Raw genomic sequence first — 23,120 nt, 5'->3', positions numbered from 1 at the left:
AATATGGATATAACTGATGGTATGTAACCACTTCCATTCATAAAGAAGAAAAAATCCTGGACTAGAAATTAACTACTGAGTAGTATCTGAATCTGACCCTTTTTAGTAAACTGGTGGTAGCAAAGAGGTTAATAACATTTTATCAAATCTACACCTGTTATCAGAAAGGTGGGTTCTCAAGCAATTCACAGCACAATCTGAATCACTAAGTAATGCTACACTGGTAACACCAGAGCATAAAAAGTTCCATGTAAATGAAACTATGACTGGGGATATACTAAAAGTAGGGTCAGTATTCTACTTATTTTTACTTTCTCAGGCTCCATTACAATACCCAGCACACAGCAGGTCCACAATAAGTACTCAAACCACAGAAGTAAATTTCTAAGCTGAGATTTTCTACTTAGCTGAAAAGATTTTTAAAAATTGATAAACATTCCTAAAATACATGTCTTCCAGATTTTCTGAACACACAATGAATATAATTTAACTCTTACTGACTTGTTCATCATTATGAACAAGCCATTGTTTCATATTTTAAAGCAGTGATGCTAGGGTTTACAGGGCTATAACCTATATTCCTATATTAAGTGGTTATTGATTACTGTTAGTTTTGGACCCTGAAGTCTTTTTTGTTTCTTAAATTGTCTATCAGTATTTCATGCAACTAAATCTGTCTTAAAATACTTTTGTCCTAATTAAAAGCACTTGCTACAACTAGTTAGCATCATATCTTCATTAAAAGAAACTGGTTCCATACAAGGATATATATATATATATATATTTTTTTTTTCCTATTTTAAAGTGCTAGAGATCCATATGTGGACTCTGTCTTCTATTTAGACTCTTTTTTATTCTTTGGTAGATCTAGATTAATTTTCCTTTAATACATAATGCATCACTTTTACCTTCGTATCTATAGAGTATAATAAAATGGTAGGGAAGTTTTATTGAGTTGGACACGACTGAGCGACTGAACTGAACTGAATCTTCTCTATTGTTTGGATGATATTCTTCCCTAATCCACAAAAGGTATTAAACTATTATATCTTTACATTTTGGGAGCTTTCCAAAGATTTTGATTTCTTCTGTAATATAAATAAACAGAATGATACAAAGTTCATTTTTGGTCTCAAGCACCTTATGGATTTAAATTCAATTTGTCAGAACTCTTGTCAGTGAAAGGCAGTAGAGTTAAATAGAAATAGATAAATAGAAAATAATAAAAATTTACTTGGGGCTTTGAAAAATATTTGGCATTTAAACTTACTTATATTTGAGTACGTGTGTATGATATGTAATTCAAAAGAGTTTAAAGCAAATTATAAAAGCTGCACTATGAAGCTCTACCTATAGAAGGATCTGTCACCTAGTTCAATTCTTCCTTGAAGTTCACTCCATGCTGAGAACATGCAGTATTATTTCTCTGGCTGATGTAAAAAATATAAAACACTTTCCCTTTTTAATTGGAACTTTCATTGGGAGAAAACAGGTTCAAATATTACTTTTAAGAAAGTTTCCCTGCTGGGATACAGACTACATCAAATTCCAGTAAGTGGAAACAGTGAGCACTATTATAGGAGTTAATATCCAGTTCTCAGTTGAGCAGAGTAGTTATTAAATGTCAAAAAAAAAAAAAAAAAAAGCCCCAAAGTGAGACCTACCATAGACAAATGAAGATAATGCATTCTCAGATAATTTGGTGACTACAGTCAATTGAAGCTTTGTCTTACTAGCCAGCTATTGTTCTGGTTCATGTTTCCCGTCATCTAGTTCTCTTTCCTTACTATTATTTTGAGTATGTCAGTTAATATTTGATTCTTCATAAAGTCCATATGTTATCTACCTTTCCACCCTTACTCCCAAATAATATATAAACATGTCATTAAGTGAGTGAAGCAAGTGTCTAGAAGTAGTGACTCCTGAATTTAAATAGCTTGAAAATCAAAGATCAAGTCTTTTATAAAAGGACAGGAGTCAGCCCAACCAATCCTGATTAAAGATTTATCCTCAGGATTGGGGAGAAAAAGCTTAAGCTCTAAAGTGAATTACTTGAGGATAAAGACTTTCAGCCTCTGAATATCATTACCAAGTTCCTTGGTGTTATGTACAGTACACAGACCACATACTCATTGAGGAAGTACTTATTGAGGAAGTATGTGCCTAATGAATAAGACTAGAATATGACAGGTAAAGGAACTTATTTATTATACAGGGTTTCCAAAAGGTTATTTTAATTTTTTGAAAGCTTTAAATGTGACTATTTAACGGCAAAGCATCTTCCCCCCCACAGCTGAGAGTTTTTTCAGTTTTGTTAACCTTTATCAAAAGATCTAGAATAAGAAAATAAGATACATAATGATATAATCATCAAAAACTTATTTAAGGGTAATTTAGATATTACTGCAATCTCTGCATGACTGATACTTGAGGCCAGATAATCCTTTGTTGTGGGGGGCTATCATGTGCATTATAAGATTATACAATGTAGAATATTTTTAGTAGCACTACTGGCCTCTATCCATTAAGTGTCAGTACCACCTCTTCAACTATGTCAATCAAATATATCTTAAGACATTGCCGAAGTCTCATAGTAGGGGTGCAAAATCATTCCTCATTGATAACCACTGGCTTTTACAAAACTCTGACAAAAACTAGGGTGTAATCATCTTTGATCTAAGCTTCTGATTTCTCTAATGTTTGATCTAGTTAATGCACAGCCTTTGGTTAAGCAAGAGAAGTCCTATTATTATGAATTTAAATTATTTCAAGAACATGGTAAAGATTAATTTTATTCATGACTTGCAATTTCTTCCTAATTCTCTTAAAACATGTCTTACAAAAAAACTATGCTTTTTGACATACTGTAATTATTGTGTATATATTTTTGGATGTTTTTAAAAGTTAACAATTTCACAAATACTTCCATATAGTAACAATGATCTACAAATATTTTATTTTACCAGCCTTATGACATACCAGTTAATATTATTGCTCTCTTTACTATGAGAGAGATACTGAACATAATATCATGTAAATTACTTTTGGGGGGATAGGGGAGTAGTGTGCAAATATGGGAGGATAAAAGTTAAATACTAACTACGACTACAGGACCAAAGAGTACAGACAGTTTTATAGCTTTTATTACATACTGAATATGAAATCTGGAAATATCTGAAGTCTTAAAACCTGCTCAGTGCTGAAGTGATTAACTGCTAAAAGGTGTATTAGAAAGATATGGTATTATATTTTAAATTTTAGTTTATCTATATTGACAACTATCATTTATCATGTCATAGTCCAGACAAGGTTTCTTTTATCTTTTTGTTTTCTGCCAAATGTTCACTTTTCCATATATCCCATCTCTACACTGACTTTTCATTATCAAAAAGACTGAAAACTCTTTTAAGATCTAAACAATACTATAAAACATAAGGAAGTTATGCAAATATGAGAGATTAGGGTCACTTGAAAAATTAAGAAATATAATAACCATTTCTGTATTAGTCTTATGAAAATCTATCAAGTTTGATTATTTATACAGCAAAAATGTTTAACAAATTTCAAATATAATAGGATCAGGAAAATTTATCAATATCTTAGGTGTAAAACTATCTTTCTGGAAAACTAATAAATTTCCAAAGTACAACTTTTATCTCGATGAAACCCACAAAGATAAAAACAATAAAATATCACGATGTCTTTAGAGCACTAAAAAAACCCCCTATGATCTAAATAATAATGAGACAGACAAAAATTAAAGGATTTTGTCAAACTATATAATTCTATTTATCTCTGTCAGATGTCTCACTTTAAACAAAACTCAGGTAGGTAATTTGTATGGCACTGGAAGATATAAAGGACATTGATCCCTCTTTGAATAAGCCTTTAAATGAAGTAATGGGATCAAGTGAACTAAAGTAAACTCAAGAAACTTAAATCATTTATTTCTCTCTTCACACTATAAATCATAAGTAGAATTAACTGTCCTGCAATAATGAGTAAACAATCCAGATTTTAAAAGACTAACTCTTCCAGTACAATGAGCAGTTTAATGGCAAAACCTCCAAGAGATTAATAAAGCTTTTTTAATGGAACATTGACCTGGATGAGGAAATGGGGTAATTCTTCCTTGTTGCTTTGGTAAGAAAAACATCTTGAAATGCCCTATAGAGAAGCTTCCCAAAACAACCAGGTGTTTAAATGAATCCATGTTAAAACCCTCTACCACATATGTAATTTCTATCTTTAGTAACAACATTTATGACAACCAAAAGTTTATATGGAATATATATCTTCTTTGTTTTTGAAGCCATTATTATGGATATGAAAGTTGATGAACAATAGAGTTGTTTTGACATTATTTTTCACAGTGATATCCTCTTATGAAGAACAATACTAATAACTTCATTTGTCTGGCAATGGTGAAGGAAGCTCACTATGCAAGGATAAACAAAATGGTTATCACTACCACCAAGTTCATACATTTCATTATTAATAAAATCTCTCCAGTTCTTACCATGAGCCCAATTTTGACAATATGGCTACTTGCTCTGCAACCATCAATTAGGGCAAGTAAATGGACACACACAAGAAATGACAGACTGACAATGAAGAGACAGAACAAAAGCAAGCAAACAAACAAAAACCTTCAAAACATATAACCTAAAGGCCTATCTGTGAATGTTTAATAAGAGTTACTGACATCAATAGATTTTTAGGGGATCAGTACAATTATGGATATTCATAATAATCCCTGAGTTATCAAGAAAAGGGTTCAATTATGCTCAGTATAGTACCAGGAGGCAGGGAAATCTTTTTCATTAAATGATTAAAGTAAGGATTTTAGTACTGAATGTTTAGGTTTTCTAGAAAATTCAGTTAAGTGGAAACCCTACTCCCAAATGATGACAAACGAGTATTCAATACCAACATAAAGTTCAATAAAGCTTATCATACTCAGTATCAGCTTTTGTAAAAAATAAGGAATGACACTGAGATGCAAACTTTTACTATTCCTTTATTTCTGCCCATTTTATTGATTAAGATAAGTATTCATGAAAACAATTTTTTAGTCAGTTTATTTTAGGGCAAGTAGCCTGTATACAGATAATCTCAATTATTCCCAAAAAGTAAAGTTCAAACAATTTCTATTTCTTAAAGAGCAGAAAACATATTTTAAAACTAATATGCAAATACCAAGGGTTATGGACGTGTCAAAAATTTAGAGACACAAAACCTAAACAATTAAAACCTATATATAACCTAAAATTTTCTGATAAACATACCCCTAAGTATTATAGAGTCAAATATTTGTAATTTATATTTTCTTTTACTCTTATAATTACTTCTGTGAAGGAAGGCAATATGCTAATCCCTTATACTACCAATGGAAATGAGGTGGATGGCTTATAAAAAAACTCTAGGATGCTTGCAAAAGTCTTTTTGTCTTACACTACATAAGTAAGCACATAAGCCTATTATGCTTTAAACTATCCATTAAAAACAAAATCCTAATTTATAATATGAGAACAAATTAAGATGAATGTTATTGTTTAACTGAAGCTAATAAAAAATAACAAATTTACTTAACAGAATTCTGTTTAGAGTCATGAAGTATGGACAAGTCACTAAAAATAAATGGCTTCTGCAAAAAAAAAACTTTAAATATCCTGATCAAAATTTTTTTTTCCTATTAAATAATAGAATCACTCCTTTAAAAACATACACACAAAATACATTAAAAAATACTGGTTGAGGAAAAAATATTTTAATATAGTTTGAGAAATATATCACAGAGGTTGTTTTAAAACATGTAGGGTTCATTCCACACCAAGAGACTGCTGACGTATTCAAAACAAAACAAAGCAAAACAAAACAGATAACCTCTCACAGTCTTATAATGATCTAAACCATTTTTAATGGAAATAATCCTAAAATAAGTTTTCTGCATTCTCAGATTATATATTGTACACAAAAATGTATTGAACATGATGCTTTCTTAATGCATTTGATAGCTGTCCTTATCTTATCTCTTAGATTATAGCCAATAGTCTCAGGGGTATCATGTGGGATACTTCTGAAATGCTTAAGGCTGTTTTACCTCTGTATTAAATGATCTCAGAGTACTTTAATTTCCTTCCTTCAGAGTGCTACCAATATGTCCTTTCTGAACAACATATAAAATGAGTATTACAAATCTGCTGATATGAATGAAGCTTGCTGTACCTCTAACCTTATTATCATACACAATTCTAGATTAACAGGTTCTGAACAAATTCCTAAATGTGGTTTCATGACATTCCTGAGGCATAAAATAAAGAGATTTTTAAAAATAGTGACTGATTTTTTTTTTCAATGCTTAAAGCCTTCTCCATTTATTTATTGGTGTTTGTGTTTCAAATCTATGATATAATAGAACTATAAGTGTCAGTTAAATGGGTATTACTGATTTAACAAATAACATAATTGAGTGTTTTACCAAGTGCTGGGTGAATAAAAATAAAGCCCTTTATACTCTATTCTCTCAAAAACAGTTAAAAGCGAAGGTAAAGGTTAATTGTGAATTTAATATAGTGAAAGTTAAAAGAAGACCTTTAGATGCTAAAGGTTCTTAAGATATACTGTTAAGCATGGATCAAAAACATCTGGGGCAAGATTAAATAATTTACATGTTATTTACGTCAGAGCTAATCCATTAAATGCATATAATTATTAATTAAGAATATCTGTAAGGCAAGCACTACCCCAAAACTACCAGTCAGAAAACAACCAACCAGTATATTGGGAAATACATAAAACTAAACCTGATAGAAACCAGGCAAACAAAATTAATTTACTTGCCCCAGCACCATGTTTGTCTACTAAAAGTGAAAACTAGACCACATAGGAAAAATAAAAGAAACATCTTTCTATTTTTCAAGCAAATTTATATGTAATTCAGGACAACAAGATTTAAAAAGGCTTTAGAAAAAGCAGGAATAAATTTTAATGCTGACAATAATAGATAGAACTTTTGGATCAACACCTACCGATTTTTTTCTATTGTTTTCCAGATCTTTGAGTTCATTCTCGATTTTTGTGATTAATTCCCTGAGTTCATCAAGATTAGTGCAAATAAGCTAAAATAAAACACAAAAACACAGCTTGATAACACATAATATAAAACACCCAAAATGTGGTAACAGAAGTTGTTTTAACACACATTGAATTCACAATTATTTGTCTTTGTAACAGTAAAATGCAAAGAAAGCTCCACAGTTGATATTTTAAAAGATATTTACTTGTTATGATGTATGAACTTCAGGCTTAGTATAAAATTAGCTGAAATTTCAACACTGGTGGTTTCATCCCACATCCCCATCTTTCAGTTTGTTTTATAATCCAGGTTTTTTTTTTTTTTTTTTTTTAAACATTCTTAACTTTCATCCCAGAATGACAAAGATCTGGAAACTCACCCTAGATTTCACAAGTTACTGGATCACCTTTATGAAATGTTTCATCAAGCAGTCTCTGAGCAGGTGAATAAATGCACCCCTGGAGAACTATTGTTTTACTTTTGCTTTGGTTGCTAACTATATAACAAATTGTATCATTGCTGTTGGGACTGCTAATAAAGAGGGGCTCCAACTATATGAATATATTGAAAGAAGTTAATGAAATTAAGTATACATTCTTTATATGATCTTAGTAGTCTTTAATAAAACCAGATCCAAAGATAGCATCTATTGCCTTTCATAACTGCGTGGTTCACCTTATTTCGCTTTGGTAATATTGGCAAATGGTCAAAACAATTGGTCTTTAGTTATTAATTAATAATCAAACAAGTTTGGCTTAACTGCTAAATATTTAAACAGTGAAGCATTGGCAACATAACAAAAATATTAGTAACTACATTTTAGATCTTGTAAAATTATACTGAATGTTTCAATCAGTTTGATAATATTCAACTTGTTTTCTAAAATAATTTAAGCTTATATTTTAAAAAATCTGTCGTGAAAAAGAAATAGAAGATTTCTAAAACAGAACTGCAATCACATACAGGGGAAAAGTTTTAGATTTAATGAAAGTCTTATAATGTGTAATACTGTATAAATGAAAAAATACTATACTTATAAAGCTATTAATTCATCATTAATTTTTTATTAGTTTCATGTTTTTAAAATTCATTAATTTCTGGTAAGGGCACTGTTTTCCTAAAAGGCATATTTTCTTTTAAAAGAAAATGAACAAAAACACAAAGCAAAAGAGGACTACAACAAGATCATTCCTAGTGACAACTATGTGACAAAAATGGGAGACTAGGAGCCTCCACACTTTAAGTTGAACCATATGAAACGCTGATATGCCTTTGATCTACAAAAAAGACAATACGGTTCAACTGAATAGACTAAGAAAGAATTATCACAGGTAATATAAATTATACTTAGTATTAACAATGATTAGAAACATCTACATAATTTCAAACTCACAGAACTGACAAAGCAGGGAAAACATGTATTTAGGCAACCCAAATTAACAATTTCAGAGTAGAAAACACCAGTAAAACAACTAAATAGTAGGATATTGCTGCTGACACATTATACACATTTGCCTTTGCTAAATCTACAATTATGGAAGAAATGCTGATGTAAAGTGGCTAATTACATAAGTGCCTTTAGAACTAGATAATGTCTTCAACTTCTATCATATCAATAAAGCCTCAGAACCATGTTAGCCCTACACCAGGTTTCTAGTAAGTGCTCAATGGGAACTAAACTTGTATAAACTGCTATTATGACTACCATGTCAAATTTGCCATGGAACTTTCAAATGGTTACACCCCTTTCACTGAACTTGGTGTACTAGGTTAATGACATGCTCATTTGTACATACGGCAAAGCTCAGAGCAATTTTCACTTGCATTTAGCTGTCTCATTATACATGGAGTAAAGGTACATTTTCTTTGTACTTTGTAGAAACTTACAGTAACAATGAAAATATATACCCCTATACCTGAACACATCCTAAAAAATTTAATATCTTTTAATTAGCAATTAGTCATGAGATCAGAAAATATTTATATTTCATTTAAGGAAACAACATAGTTTTGAAGTCAAACTAGGAATTATTTCTATACCTTAAGAGCTATATATTAAAAAAATACTTTCCTAGTTAGCAAGCTGTATTAAATCAGTGCTTCTCAAACTTCAATGCACATAAGAGTCACTTGGGAATCTTGTTAAAATGAGGCTTTTGATTTAGTAGGTCTGAAGTGGGACCTAGGATTCTACATTTGTAACAAGTTCCAAGGTATGGGCTGCAAATCTCACATTTTTGGGCAATTATGTACTAAATGATTATGAATTACAAATCTGCATGGTCACAGAAACATTTGGTAGTATGGAGCTAAATGAGTACAAAATTTAAAAAGATTTATCTTCAAATAGGGGATGGGATACTGAATTAAAAGCACAATGTTCAATGTTAATGCACAAACATTCCTTAAATGCCATGATTCAAACATAAATTTTACTGAATTTGAGGGTTAAATATTTTTAGCAATATTTACTTTGAACTTATCTTGAAGTGACTTAATACCTACCTCACAATTTATACTCTTTAAATACTAATATATACCTCCCTCTACATATATATGTAATATGTAATACATATACTCCAAATATAGAGTCAAGTTATTAGAAAATTCTTGTATGGGAACATTATTCTAAATTTGTTACTTATCATTTTGAGGTTATATTTTGAGGGAAAAATAATTATTTATGTCATAATTATCATTTTGAGGTTATATTTTAAGGGAAAAATATTTATGTCAATTCTGTCATTTATACATTCTTTACAAAGTAAGGTCTGTGTGTGTGTGGCCTTTTTTGTGCGTGTGTGGGCTTTAAACTCAGCTTAATTTCAAATGATGCTTTTAAAAATAAAATAAATCCAATAAAAAAAGTTTACTTTAATAAGGAGAACATAAATTTTTTTGAACAAAGCAAAAACACCTTATTAAGACCTCCTTCTCATTACCTTAAATTTGGGGGGAAAAAAAAATCTAGGGCTTAGTGCCTGCAAAGGTGAAAGAAAGCTCCACAGCAGCTTGGATTATAGTCAGGACACACTGCCAACAGTCAAAGAGAAGGTTTTCAGTCATACTGCAGAAGGTTAACAAGAAGAGTTTTCTCTCCCAGGAAGAACCTCTTCAAGGTTGTTAAACTCTCCTTCAAATTAATCTTTCACTTGGTGCAACTCGTGACAGTCACAAAATCATAAATTTTACAGCTGAAAGGGACCAAAAGAAAAAAAAAAAGTAATTTGGTCCAAACCTTGGCCAAGGCTAAAGAGGGGTATCTCCAATTCACACACAAGCTAGTTTAACAGACATTAAGTGACCAAAGATGACACATTCATAAAGGAATACCATGGAACCTAGGACTCCTCTTCCTCTTACATCATATTCTTTAAGGGTTCTCTCTAAGCAAAATAAAACAAATTAAAAAAAAAAAATCTAACAATAATTTGAACGTGTATTATAGTTTTGAGCTTCACAGGTGGCGCCAGCGGTAAAGAATTCGCCTGCCAGTGCAGGAGCCGTAAGAGATGCAGGTACTATTCCTGGGTGGGGAAGATCCCCTGGAGAAGGGAATGGCAACCCACTTCAGCACTGTCGGTAAAATCCCATGGACAGAGGAGCCTGGTGGGCTACGGTCCATGGGGTCGCAAAGAGTCAGACAGGACTGAATGACTGAGCACCATGTTATAGTTTTAGGAATTAATTTATATCTAAGCTTTCATATCTATTAAATTTAAGTATTAAAAGGCCCTCTCTCCAACTCAAGAAGCAGATATGTGTGTATATAGTCTATAGAAATAAGTGTATATGGTGGAGAAGGGGAGGTCCTGTAGAGATCAAAAGAATTCCATAATCACATCTCAGAAAAATTACAAAGTAAATCACTATTTTAAGCTACATATTATGTCCTTCAGGTATAAATTCAATAGGTTTGAGAGATATTTACTTTATTTGTTCCAAAAAGAACGTAAGTAAGATAGCATACAAAAGTAAAACAATATGGTAAATTACATTAAAAAGCAAAGGGAAATGCAGAGAAGTCAAAATGAATAGGTCCAAATAAAATGGGTCATGTTCACTACCATTCTAATAAAACATTCCAATAATTTATTATAAAGTTATAAGCAAAAGACTAAATGCATGGTGTAAATTCAAAATCTATATTATATTTAAACTAAAATTATATTGACATCTGTTAAAATTATTAGGACAGAACATTCCTTTCACTTCTTATGATCATTCAGAAATAATGACTACTTCAAAACCTGCAAATAAAGATATCATGAGCAACATGACAAGTCTGATTAATAAATCAAAACATTTTTATACCACTATATGAGTAAAAACTGGTGTTTCTCTCAAGGTACAATATATAAAAACAGAAAAAAATTTCAGGGGGAAGTAAAAGTCCATGATGTTAAAAGTGAAATAAAAAGCTGAAGCTGAAAATACTCATTTTAAGAGGCAGCAATTCAAAATAACAATATAATCAAAAGGTCCTTAACTCTGTGAGGCAGTTAAATTCTAATTTTAATTTTGATCCCAAATTGTCACATTGAGGATAGTACTTTATTTCATATCCCTTAGTTTCTCCATTGCTTAAATGGAGCAACAGTGTTTTTTTCAGAGGTATGTTAAGGATCATTGAGTTTATGGTTATGCTAAAAAAACTTCTATATAAATCTTAGTCAACACCTGGATTCTGGATTTTCTCTGCAAAGAAGCCTTTAGAATAAATCACACACATGGAATAGGAGCAAGCACACATGACATGGAATATGTAGGTTACCAATAAAAAGCAGAGTCATGGTACCTAAGTCTCTTAATTTTAAAACTGTATTTTATTGAGACTTGACAAACTATGTTTTAGGAATACTTTCTATGACTCTGTTATAACTGTGCACAAAAAGAAAATTCACATAATATTAGGCTTCTCTTTCAAATATTAAACATATTAATATTCTTGGTAAAAGTTAACTTTATTAAGAAAATAAATATTCACTTTTCAATCTAACAGTCTTCCTTGTACTACAAAACTGATATAGAAAAACAAAAAAATAGTCCAGTCAATTTAACAAAGTAATCAGTAAAATTGTTAAATCTGACACAAAAGCTTAAATCACCAACAAGTGCTGATGACTAAAAATATTTCCTGACTTTTTGAAACTATTGCTAAGTAAAAACATGGCAACTTCCCCTATATGCCAAATGTATAACTCCTGATAGCACTATAGTAAGGAGGGCTAAGCACAGGTTTTCCCTCTAATATAATGATGCAAATACTACTACTTGGTTTTTTACTTTTCAAATACTTGTAGGCTTAATGATGAAATGTGACCAAATCTGAGACTTAATCCAAGCTCTTAAGTTGCTGGGTAAAGTGGTAAAGGTCAGTAATAGATGCTCTTTAACCAATAATTAATTGATTTTCCTACTCATACAGTACTGTCTGAAGCATCTGACATGCTTATTTAAAAAATAAGATAATAAAACATTAAGTTCTATCACTTAATCCTGACAACAACCTTATGAGGTGGGAACTATTATTATTATTACTCCATTGTACATATAAGGAATTAGAAGCTTTGAGCAGTTAAGTAAGTTACAGAGTTAGTGCTAAGATGGCATTCTAACCCAAGTAGCCTGGTTCCAGAATCCATATGCTTAAGTACTATCCAGATTACTAATATCTATCTAGATCCTCTGAACCAAGGATGGACCATTACAGGATGAAATCCAGGATTTTTCATTTTTAGTAAAAGTATAAGTTTCTTTTTATGCCATTGAACATTTGAGAACCACTGATATAACACCTAGGAAAAACTGGTACAGATATGGTCAGTCTCATTATAATATACACACAAATATAAATACAACAGGCCTTTGACTGTTTACAGTGTATACTTTAAATAGGAGTGGGATGATTATGTCTTGTCCTGAGGTATAGGTATCACTTGTTTATATGAATAAACATGGATTCTTCCTGAAGCAAACAGGCTTACACATTTCATCTAGCTAAAAAAAAATCAACAACTATCAAATTAAAAAGTAGTTGAGGTCAAAGACAGGATTTACTTTTTCAATTCACCAGAACCTTAAAAAAAAAAAAACAAAACTTTATGCAATTTAATCCCTGGACATGTTTCTGAAGTACTAAATGTCATATTGTTAGAGCTTTTTGAGAAAGAAATAAATTCACTTCTTTGTTTTATAATAATCAGTTTTCTTACATGTGGGAAGAATAATTAAATAATTAAATCAAATAGTTAAAGAAACTATCACAGAATTATTCTGAAAGGCAAAACTATAAGTTCTGCATGTAACAACAAAGTTTACTAGTGACTAATATTATCTCCTATTCTTTGCTTATTTGAAGCAAATGACCTATTTCTTGGAAGATGGCTGTCAATTTTCTTTCTCAATACTACCATGGTATTTAAATTATAAATTAGGAATAAGAACACCTGTTCTCATAAGTCTATTCCCCATCCCCAGCCCCACCCACCACCAACACACAGCCCTGCCCTCTTTCCAGAAAACCTTAAGAGCCAGGAAGAGGATGTTGTTTATTTTAAACAGTTCAATTCAGCAAAACATGTACTTTTGACCTTCAGTTTCTGAGTGGTAAGCAAATGGTCAGTAACTAACTAAAAGCATCACTTAAGACAGTGTTTTTCATACTTTTTTGCCCAGAACTCATGGTCAAAAATACATTTTACACTGCATGTCAGTAAACACACACAATGGAAACCAAAGTTTTATGAAATAACATTACCTTTACTATATTTGACACACTCTTAAAATTTCTATTTTAACTGTGTTAGCTTAAAAAAGAAATTCTGGCCATGTAATATACTAAATTAATTTTCATGCCTCACTAATGAGTATCACCTTCAATTAAAAAAAATATTTTATGCAGTGTTACTTACTACATGTAAAAATCATCCATTTAATATAGGGATGAAGGCAAATATCAACAATGGACCAGATTTGTCTTGAGATTCATATTCCCAGGATAAATACTTTGAGGTATTAAGGAAAAAAAATAAGTGGGAGAAGCACGAAATCAGTGGAAGAATGAATAACCATATACTATTGTAGCATTAAATAAGGCGCACAAGCAACGGTAGAAAGGTCTCTAAATAAACAGTAAATACTTTTTTTTTCTTTTTACTGAATATGCTGGAACCAGGGTTACTTTATATAAAAGGATTCTGTAGAAATTATTCATCCTAAGGATGTCATTAAAAATATTCTAAAATACTAAGAGAAAAACATATCTATTTTCTTTATTGTTCATTTAAAAGTATTAAATTTGACCAGTTATTAACTTCCACTAAAAAAAACACTTCTAAAATAGAAATTTTACTTAAAAAAAAAAAGGATGTGTCTACATTTTTGGATATACGTAATTGTTAAACTCATATTACATATTATCAGTATTTTCACGGTTATTACTCTTTCATTTTCTTCTTTGTTACACTCACAGAAATTCATTTTAACATCACTTATATTTTTTGGAATTGTTAGTTTTATAATCTAAACCAACCAGAAATAGATAGGACACACTACTACAAGAAAATTTTTAGAGAGTCATTTGTTGTAGAAAACTCATCTTTTATAAAGTAGAAAATAAAAATATTATTTAATTAAGGTAAACTTCTCTGCTTATTCCAGTATCAGCTTCAAACAGAAAACTCTTGACATAATCACACAGCAAAACATAAAAGTACTTTTTTTCTTTTTGCAGAAATGTTTAAAAAACATTCAGTTAATATTCTCTCTGAAGTTCATATATAGCTGTGTTAAAAAAAAAAACCCTGTTTTTTAAGTTAATAAATCTATCATTTCTACAGTGCCCAAATAAATTAAAATAGATTATCTAGGCAATATTAGCATGTACAAACTAGAGTTTGTTCTTGGAAGACTTTCATTTACACATTTATATTTATGTGTGTGTGTGTGTGTATATATGTATATACACACACATACACTGTACGCTATACTGTACTTAACAGTTTAACATATTTCTATTAAACCACTTCTATAAGATAGCATAGCATAAAAAAACCACAGATTTTTTTAATATCAAGACAAAAAGAGAGGTAAAAATTTCTGAAATACTAGCAGATTAAATCATTGCTATGTCTGCACTTGCAGGGAAAAAGTCATAGTTGGAAATATTTCATTGAAGTATTGTGTGTTATGGCAGAATTTGGCCAGTCTCTTGAGGAACAACATAAACACAGATATAAAAAATTAAACTGAAAAACTTTGAGACAAAATTCAAACATTTACCTGAAATTCTGGTACAGTAGGTGACTTTGTGACAGTTTTCCTCTTCTTTGTGATTGCTTTTTTAGATATGGATTTTTTTCCTTTCAAGATTAAAAGAGAAAAGCTTCATAATGCTGTTTATAGCATTTCATTAACAAAAAGCAAATTACATAGAACCTTGAAAGTTAAATTATAACTAACAGATGGCTTCTAGTGAGTCAAATAAAAATGATGAATCAAAACAAGCCCCAGCAAAAGCAAACATCAAACTATAACTACCCATAACAGACATATTAACAAATGGTGTTTTCTTAACAGCCAAACTATTATAATCTCTAATGTGTTGCACGGTACCAGAATTTATTACAATAAGATTTGGAAAATAAAAAGTCATATTACTACTGCTTAGTTAAAATATAACTCACAACTTAAAATGAGGTTACATAAGGGGAAAAAAAAACCTTACCTTTAACAACGACTTCTGTAGTCAGGAACTTGTACAGAACTATACTCTGAAGACTATGGTCTTTATTCAACCTAATGTGAAAATCCTCTCAGTAGCTTAGGAAACAAGATTTTCCTTCTATCTCTTTAGCTCTGCACTCCCCTAATGGGCTGCTGTTGGCAGTATTCAATAACCAGTTTTAAAACAAGGTAAACATTTCCCTTTAAAGTGCACCTCATCATTTGCGCAATCAGAAACCACAGGGAAAAATAAATCCATATTCTTAAAGAATTTCAGTTTATAGCATAAAGTACATATAATCTATAATATGTATTTACACAGACTAAAGAAATACATGCATACATACAGCCTTTATCTTATTTTAGTAAGGAACATATTAAAGTAAATGTTTTTCCCCATTTATAATTGGCAAAATCAATTAATAAATTATTTACTTAACAAACACCAGATACAGTACAATTTATGGGGACAACAAAGAATTATAAAATGGAAACCCTGCCCTCCAAAAGTTTACAATGTAAGGGAATAAAAAATTAAAGTTAATTTTAGCTCACAATCATTTGTATGCTAAAATCAGTTTAAAAACTACTATTTTTTCAAAAGAGAAAACTGCTATACAATAATCTCTATTGTTCTTTTCTAAATATTTTAATAGGTATGATGATTTTGCATGAAAACAATCAATCTGATCGCAGCATTTTATTCAAGTCATAAGTACATTCTAGTTTACAATATAGTTGTATTTTCTTTTGTATTTGTAAAATCAGATCACAGAACTATAATTTGAATCATTTCTAACTGACTCAATAGAACCCAAGTATACCACACTTGAACTACTGCAAATTTTCAACTGCTGAGATTCACAAGGGTTTTAGTGTTTTGTTCTAATAGGTAACAACCTGCTACTGACTTTTGCTTTTAATTAAATTTAAGAACCTAACATATATTTTATTTTCTCATTATTCTTATTTGCTTATGTGCTCACACAGTACAAATATTAGAACTAAATTTATACAAAAATAGGTATATGGGTGGGCTGCTTTAGCAATATCCGAGAAGTGATTCCCAGGTGGTGCTACTACTAAAGAATCCACCTGCCAGTGCAGGAGATGGAAGGGACATGGGTTCAATCCCTGGGTCCAATCCCTGGGTCCAGAAGATCCCGTGGAGGGGGAAATGGTAATCCACTCCAGTATTCTTGCCTTGAAAATCCTATGGACAGAGGAGCCTGGCAGGTCCATGGGGACCACAAAGAGCTGGATATGACTGAGCACTATCATACTATATAACACAGCTAATAACTGACTTCTAAACTGGGTGCAATAGGTAACTCTCAAGTGGACTGATGAATCTGAACACCAAAATATCTCTCCTCTGAGACATGCTACCTTTACTGTTACTGAAAGTTTACAGGAAAAGATTTAATTGCTTGCTGACTTAGGACAGTTTGAAGGAAATGAAATCCTTCCTCATTCCTATTCCCCACCCCTCAGAACGCCTCTAACTAGCTTTTTAAAAATAATTTGATTTTGTGTTTACTAATTTGTAAGCACAACAGAGGACGTTTTTGATATTTCCAATCAATCTGATATTATTGCCACAGAGACACTAAACTTAGGTAATAAATTCTCAATTAACTCTAACAACCACTCTATTTGAATAAATTAAGCAGCTGAGGTGGTTACTGGGTACCTCCTTTCATCATGTCATTTAGATAACTTAAATGTTATTAAGAAACTGGAAGTAGTATTGGGAGTTTTGGAACTACCTACCTGGATTGGAATTTCAGCTCTAACCACTTACAAGCTGCAAGACCTTGAGCAAATTATTTTATTTCCTTGTGCAGCTTCACAAAACAGGGATAATAATATTACCAACTCTGTGAGAATTATACAAGTTAAAGTATGCTAAGAGCTTAGACTACTATTAGGCACAGGGTAAACCATCAACACATCATTAGTGGTTCTCATCTGCCTTAGATACGTTGTGGTAAGAGTTTAAACAAAATGTTAATTTTTTTTAACCTTCAATTTATTTTATTAACTTACTCCTTCATTTTAATTCTTCAACTTTGTACATTTATCAATTAATGTAACACTATACAGTGTTACAATTATCTGTTTACATGTTTCTCTTCCTTACTAGATTGGGAATTACTGACAACAAAAATCCCATTATTCATTTTGTATACAAGTTAAGATCCTTAAATATAAGAATCCTACTCTTCATCAGGAATGTTCAGTCTGGGGGTAGGAAAAGGAAGGCAGGTAACTGTTTACAATTCTGAGTCCATTTTATAATGAGGAAAACACAGACAAAGAATTTAAATAATTTACACAATTTACCAAAGAGTGTCACAACATGACCTAGGAATGGTAGTAAGGAAACTAACATTTATTGAGTGCTTACTATGTGTCAGACACTTAGTAAGGTGATACATAAATTATCTCAGTTAATTCTCAAAGAAACCTTCCAAGGTAGGCAAAACCTCCATTTTAATGTGGGATAAATGAAGATCAAAAGGTTCTTAACTTACTTAAGTGTTACACTATAATAAGTAATCCCCACAGCCAGGGACTCTTAACTCCAAAGTTCATGCTCTTTCCATTATGTAATTCTAACCTCTTAAAAATCATAGTTACCATTTATTGATTCCTACCATGTGCCAGGCACCATGCTAGGTACCACGCATTTGCTATTCCATTAATTTTTGTGAAACTACAGCCAGATAAGTATTAGCTCATTTTTCACAGAGAAATAAACAGGCTATAATCAGGTAAATAAATTAACAGAGAACTTATAACTAATATGCACTGAAGCACCTATTTGTACTAGATATGTCTCACTTCAAAGCTGTGCTCTTTTTATGGTAAAATACTGCATTTTTTCAGACTTTCTGCAGGGAAGTAATTTGTATTTGACTGGTTTCAGAACATTCCTTTAATTAGGGTTATAAGATTTGCATATTCACTATTACTTAATATCTTTGTCCTCAGTGGAACAATGGCATTAAAACAGGTATAATATCATATAAGAAATGAATCGCCAGTCCAGGCTTGATGCAGGATACAGGAAGCTTGGGGCTGGTGCATTGGGATGACCCAGAGGGATGGTATGGGGAGGGAGGTGGGAAGGGGGTTCAGGATGGGGAACACGTGTACACCTGTGGTGGATGCATATTGATGTATGGCAAAACCAATACAATATTGTAAAGTAAAAAAAAATAATAATAAAAAAATAAAATAAAACAAAGTTTCCTGTATTCATCAATAAAAATTAACTGTTACTGTTCATTAACTATTGCTTTTAAAATGGAGAATGGAATACTATAAAACCACACAGCCTTTATTTGGTAATCTGTTTTTGCTCCAGGGCAACCTACTCCAGTATTCCTGCCTGGGAAACCAATGGACAGAGAAGCTGGCAGGCTACACAGTCCATAGGGTCACAGAGCTGGAAACGACTAAAAAACAACAAGCTATATAGAGGGCAAGTTACATACTCCCCCCACCCCAGGGGGCTTACTTGATCATACCCAGAGTTTTACACCCATTGCCCTAAGTCACCTGGTCTCATAAAATATAACTGTCAAAAGTCAATTTAAAACATACAAAGAATTTCAACACAGTTCCTGAGCCTAAAACATAGACATGGCAAAAAGTATCAACATGCACCTCAAAATGGAAAAGGAAACCTAAATATGGCTTCCTAACTAATGATATAAGCACAACCTAATGAAGTTTTTAAAAATTATGCTTAGATCAGCTCTAGAAGGAAGCCTAACTTAACAGGGAAAGATAGAATTAAAAATACAGATTTACACTATAACGTAGGCATAGAATTGTAGTCATCAAGAATAAGGAGATACACTTCATCAGAAAAATTAAGGTGACTATCATTCCCAATCCAACTCTTTCCTCCATCTCATTCTTCATTTTTACCTTCACCTGGTATCCCTGCCTGTATTCACTCCTTGGCTCCTTGAACTACTAAGACTTCCACTTCAATGCTCCTAGATTCAGCATTCTCATGTTTAAAAACTATTCAACACACATACTTCTATCTCAGTACTTTCATTTTAGGGATCCTGATGTGAATGAATACTAAGACACTGATCACTACTAAGACACTGATCACTGTTAAAACTGGAAACCCAAGGGCATTTGTATTATCAGCAATTCTGGTAAGAGCCTGTTAGACTGTAAAGTCATAGAAAGTCTAAATATGATTTTTATTTACTAAATGTCCATATGTTGGCTAATATATTCTTTTTAAGTTGGCATTTTACTTTTATTTATTTATTGTAAGACTTAGATGAGACTTAAAAGGCTTAGAATAGTGCCTGGTACACAGTAATCATTGTAAGAGTATTGGGTTTTTGGGGGTGGGGGAAGTAGAAGGCATTAAAATAAAAGGCCATGGAATATAATCAATTCTTTCACTTCTGTATCTTGGCATCTTGAATTGGTTCTGTAAGAATTTTCTCCATAAAGACACATATCTATAGTAATATTAACATAGAATTATACAACTGTTTCAAAAATACGGGCCTGGGTTTATTTGATTATACAATATAATCAAATATTGTAGATTACATTACTTTCTCAGTCATTCCCTATAACCAGCTCATTACTTTTTATACATTTGATACATTTTATTTCAACCTCATTTCCCAGACTGCATTCCTGGTTCAATTATCTAAAACAGCACCACAAACCCAGAAAGAGATCATCCCCAAATAGCATATTTCCATCATTCAAACGGCTTCTAAATCGTCAACTTTCAACTTTTTCCTTAAGTTCTTCTCTAATTACTCTACTTTTTCTCAGTGAAACTTTGCTTATTTACACCTCCATGGTTTTGATCACTTATTAACCACTTTCATCTACCCAATCCCCCTTATTCTTCAAAGTCCTTCATCCTCTATAAAATCATACTATAGAAAACATTGATTTATCCTCTCTGACCTTTGATTGTATGGTCTTTACTGTATACTTAACAATTATTAAATGAGGCTATTTACTAATTTGAATCTTAATTTCTTCACTTATAACACTTGTCCTGTTTATTTTAATTGGTTTAGATGAACTACACAAAATGATTTGGTTGAAAATAATGACCCTGTAAGTAGGGAAAAAACCTTCCAAACCAAATGGGTTGAAATAAATAACTTAAAAATACCACAAGCTTTTTCGTAACAGTCAGTGTACTGTGAATCATTTCTGTTTATTTTTTCAGGTTTTATAAAAAATCCTCTCATTTTTAAAATTTATAACTCATTTCAGTCAACTATATTTGCTCTATACAATCTACAACAGTATGTTACTGAAAACAACTGAAATGTCCATTAAGGAAGCTAATTAAATGAACTACACAATACACATAACAGAATCCTAGGCACTCATTTAAAATGATGGTACAGAGATCTATTTATTGCACAAAAATGTTCGGTAAACTGTCATGTGGGCAAAAAAGCAGACTGCAAAATGGTATGTATAGTATAATCCTACTCAAAAATAAAAATGCTTTGAAAGAATAAAAAAATACATGTTAAATGGTAAATCTTAGTTACTAATATATCTTGGAGAATCATATTATGTGTGTTAATTTATTCATTCAATAGATTCCTACACAATGTGTTAGTTATTGTGCTAAGTATTAGGGAGCAAAACCAAAAATAATCCTTCTATTCTCAAGGATGTTATAGAAATGAGGGGAGACAAGCATCAAAATAACCTAGAAATAAATGCAACTATTAAGAATAAATTTTATAAATAAGTATTATGAAGGAGAAGTATCTGGTGCTGTAAGTATGCATAATTGGGAAAATGACAATGTTTTTATATTCTATAATGTTTCTAAGAATAAGGAACAGGTTTAAATAACTGAAAATAAATTCAAAATTTACAAGGCAGAAAGAGGGCTTCCCTGATGGCTCAGTTGGTAAACAATCCACCTGCCAGTGGAGGAGACACAGGTTCAATCCCTGGTCTGGGAAGATTCCACATATTGCGGAGCAACTAAGCCTGTGCACCCCAACTATTGAGCCCATGTGCCCTAGAGCCTGTACTCTGTAACTAGAGAAGCCAGTGCAATGAGAAATCAGTGCACTGCCACTATAGAGTAGCCTCCGCTTGCTGCAACTAGAGAAAAGCCTGCACAACAATAAAGACCCAGCGCAGCCATACATAAACAAATTAAAAACAAAATTATATTTTAAAAAAGCAGAAAGAAAAGTTTAATTCTGAAAATAGACTAAAATGTTTATGGGTCACAAAACTGCCTCAGTGCACTAAAATTAGCAAATCATTTTCACCCAATTTGTCTTTGTGCCTTCTACTAAAAATCATCTGCCATTACAATAAGAAGGTTTTACTGAACTGAAGATTCCAAAATTTCAGGTATGTGTAATCAACAGAAAATGGACCAGGTTGACTACATAAATCCAGACCAACCACATTTAGCCCACCCTAAGTAGAGATTCATAAATCAGCCATGGATGACACAGCTTATCCCAAAACATATTCTACACCAAGGGTCCCCAACCCCTGGGCCTCAGATTGGAACCGATGCAGGGACGGGTACTGGGTCTCGGCTTGGTAGGAACTGGGCTGTACAGAGAGTGGCAAGTGAGCAAAGCTTCCTCTGCCACTGCCCGCCCCCCTCCCCATTACCACGTGACCCATCACCCTCCCCAGCTACTCCCACCCTTGTCCATGGAAAAAGTGTCTTCCCTGGTGCCAAAAACTGCTGTTCTACAGAATATTATTACTTGAAAAAAAGTTCTGTATTCAAGTAAACTTGAAAAATACTAGGTTAAACAAAACTAAACAGTTTTCTTCAAGATTTTCTGGAGTCCTTAATACACCAGCTTAGAATCATATATGTGTAATTCTGAAGTCCAAAAGTTTCTGAAAACTAAAATTTTAAAAACAGCTTATATCAAAACATGATAAAGTGTTATGAGGTTCTTTATAGTCTTCATCTCATTTAGACTATCCATACATTTTCCTGTAGAAATTATACATTTGATTACAGGGGTTGCCCTAAGGTCCACTGGGGATGTTATTTAATAAACATTACATGCATCCGTATACCCTTCTAAAATCTGAAAATTTCTGAAATATCTGGTACAAAGTTTTATAAGCTGCATTGTGGACCTGTATTAATGCAAAATGTGAATCTATAAGAGGAATAGTTCCCAAACCTATGACCATGAGGCTCACTTTTAAAAAGAGTAAGAAAGAAAACACTGGATTAGGATATGCCCAAAACCAACTATAAAAGGCCCCAATGTCACATATTTAATAAAAA

The 23,120-nt window shown here is 31.9% G+C and overlaps 1 protein-coding gene across 5 annotated transcripts in view; it reads right to left on the bottom strand.

Annotated features, from left to right (window-relative positions):
- The window catches only part of BRD10 (bromodomain containing 10), a 109,530-nt gene that overhangs the window by 25,414 nt on the left and 60,996 nt on the right, over positions 1–23,120 (bottom strand). For 4 of the 5 annotated variants that reach the window (XM_061425331.1, XM_061425333.1, XM_061425334.1 and 1 more), the window contains 2 exons: positions 15,362–15,441; positions 7,032–7,121 (listed from right to left, as the gene is read on the bottom strand). In XM_061425331.1, the coding sequence (XP_061281315.1) occupies positions 7,032–7,121; positions 15,362–15,441 (170 nt within the window). The remainder of the gene's footprint in view (positions 1–7,031; positions 7,122–15,361; positions 15,442–23,120) is intronic. The other variant, XM_061425332.1, reaches the window with a different exon arrangement.

This window comes from Bos javanicus, chromosome 8, assembly GCF_032452875.1.
Source record: "Bos javanicus breed banteng chromosome 8, ARS-OSU_banteng_1.0, whole genome shotgun sequence".
Lineage (NCBI taxonomy): Eukaryota > Metazoa > Chordata > Mammalia > Artiodactyla > Bovidae > Bos > Bos javanicus.
Note: the sequence above shows the minus strand (reverse complement) of the source record. Positions and strands in the feature narration are given on the sequence as shown.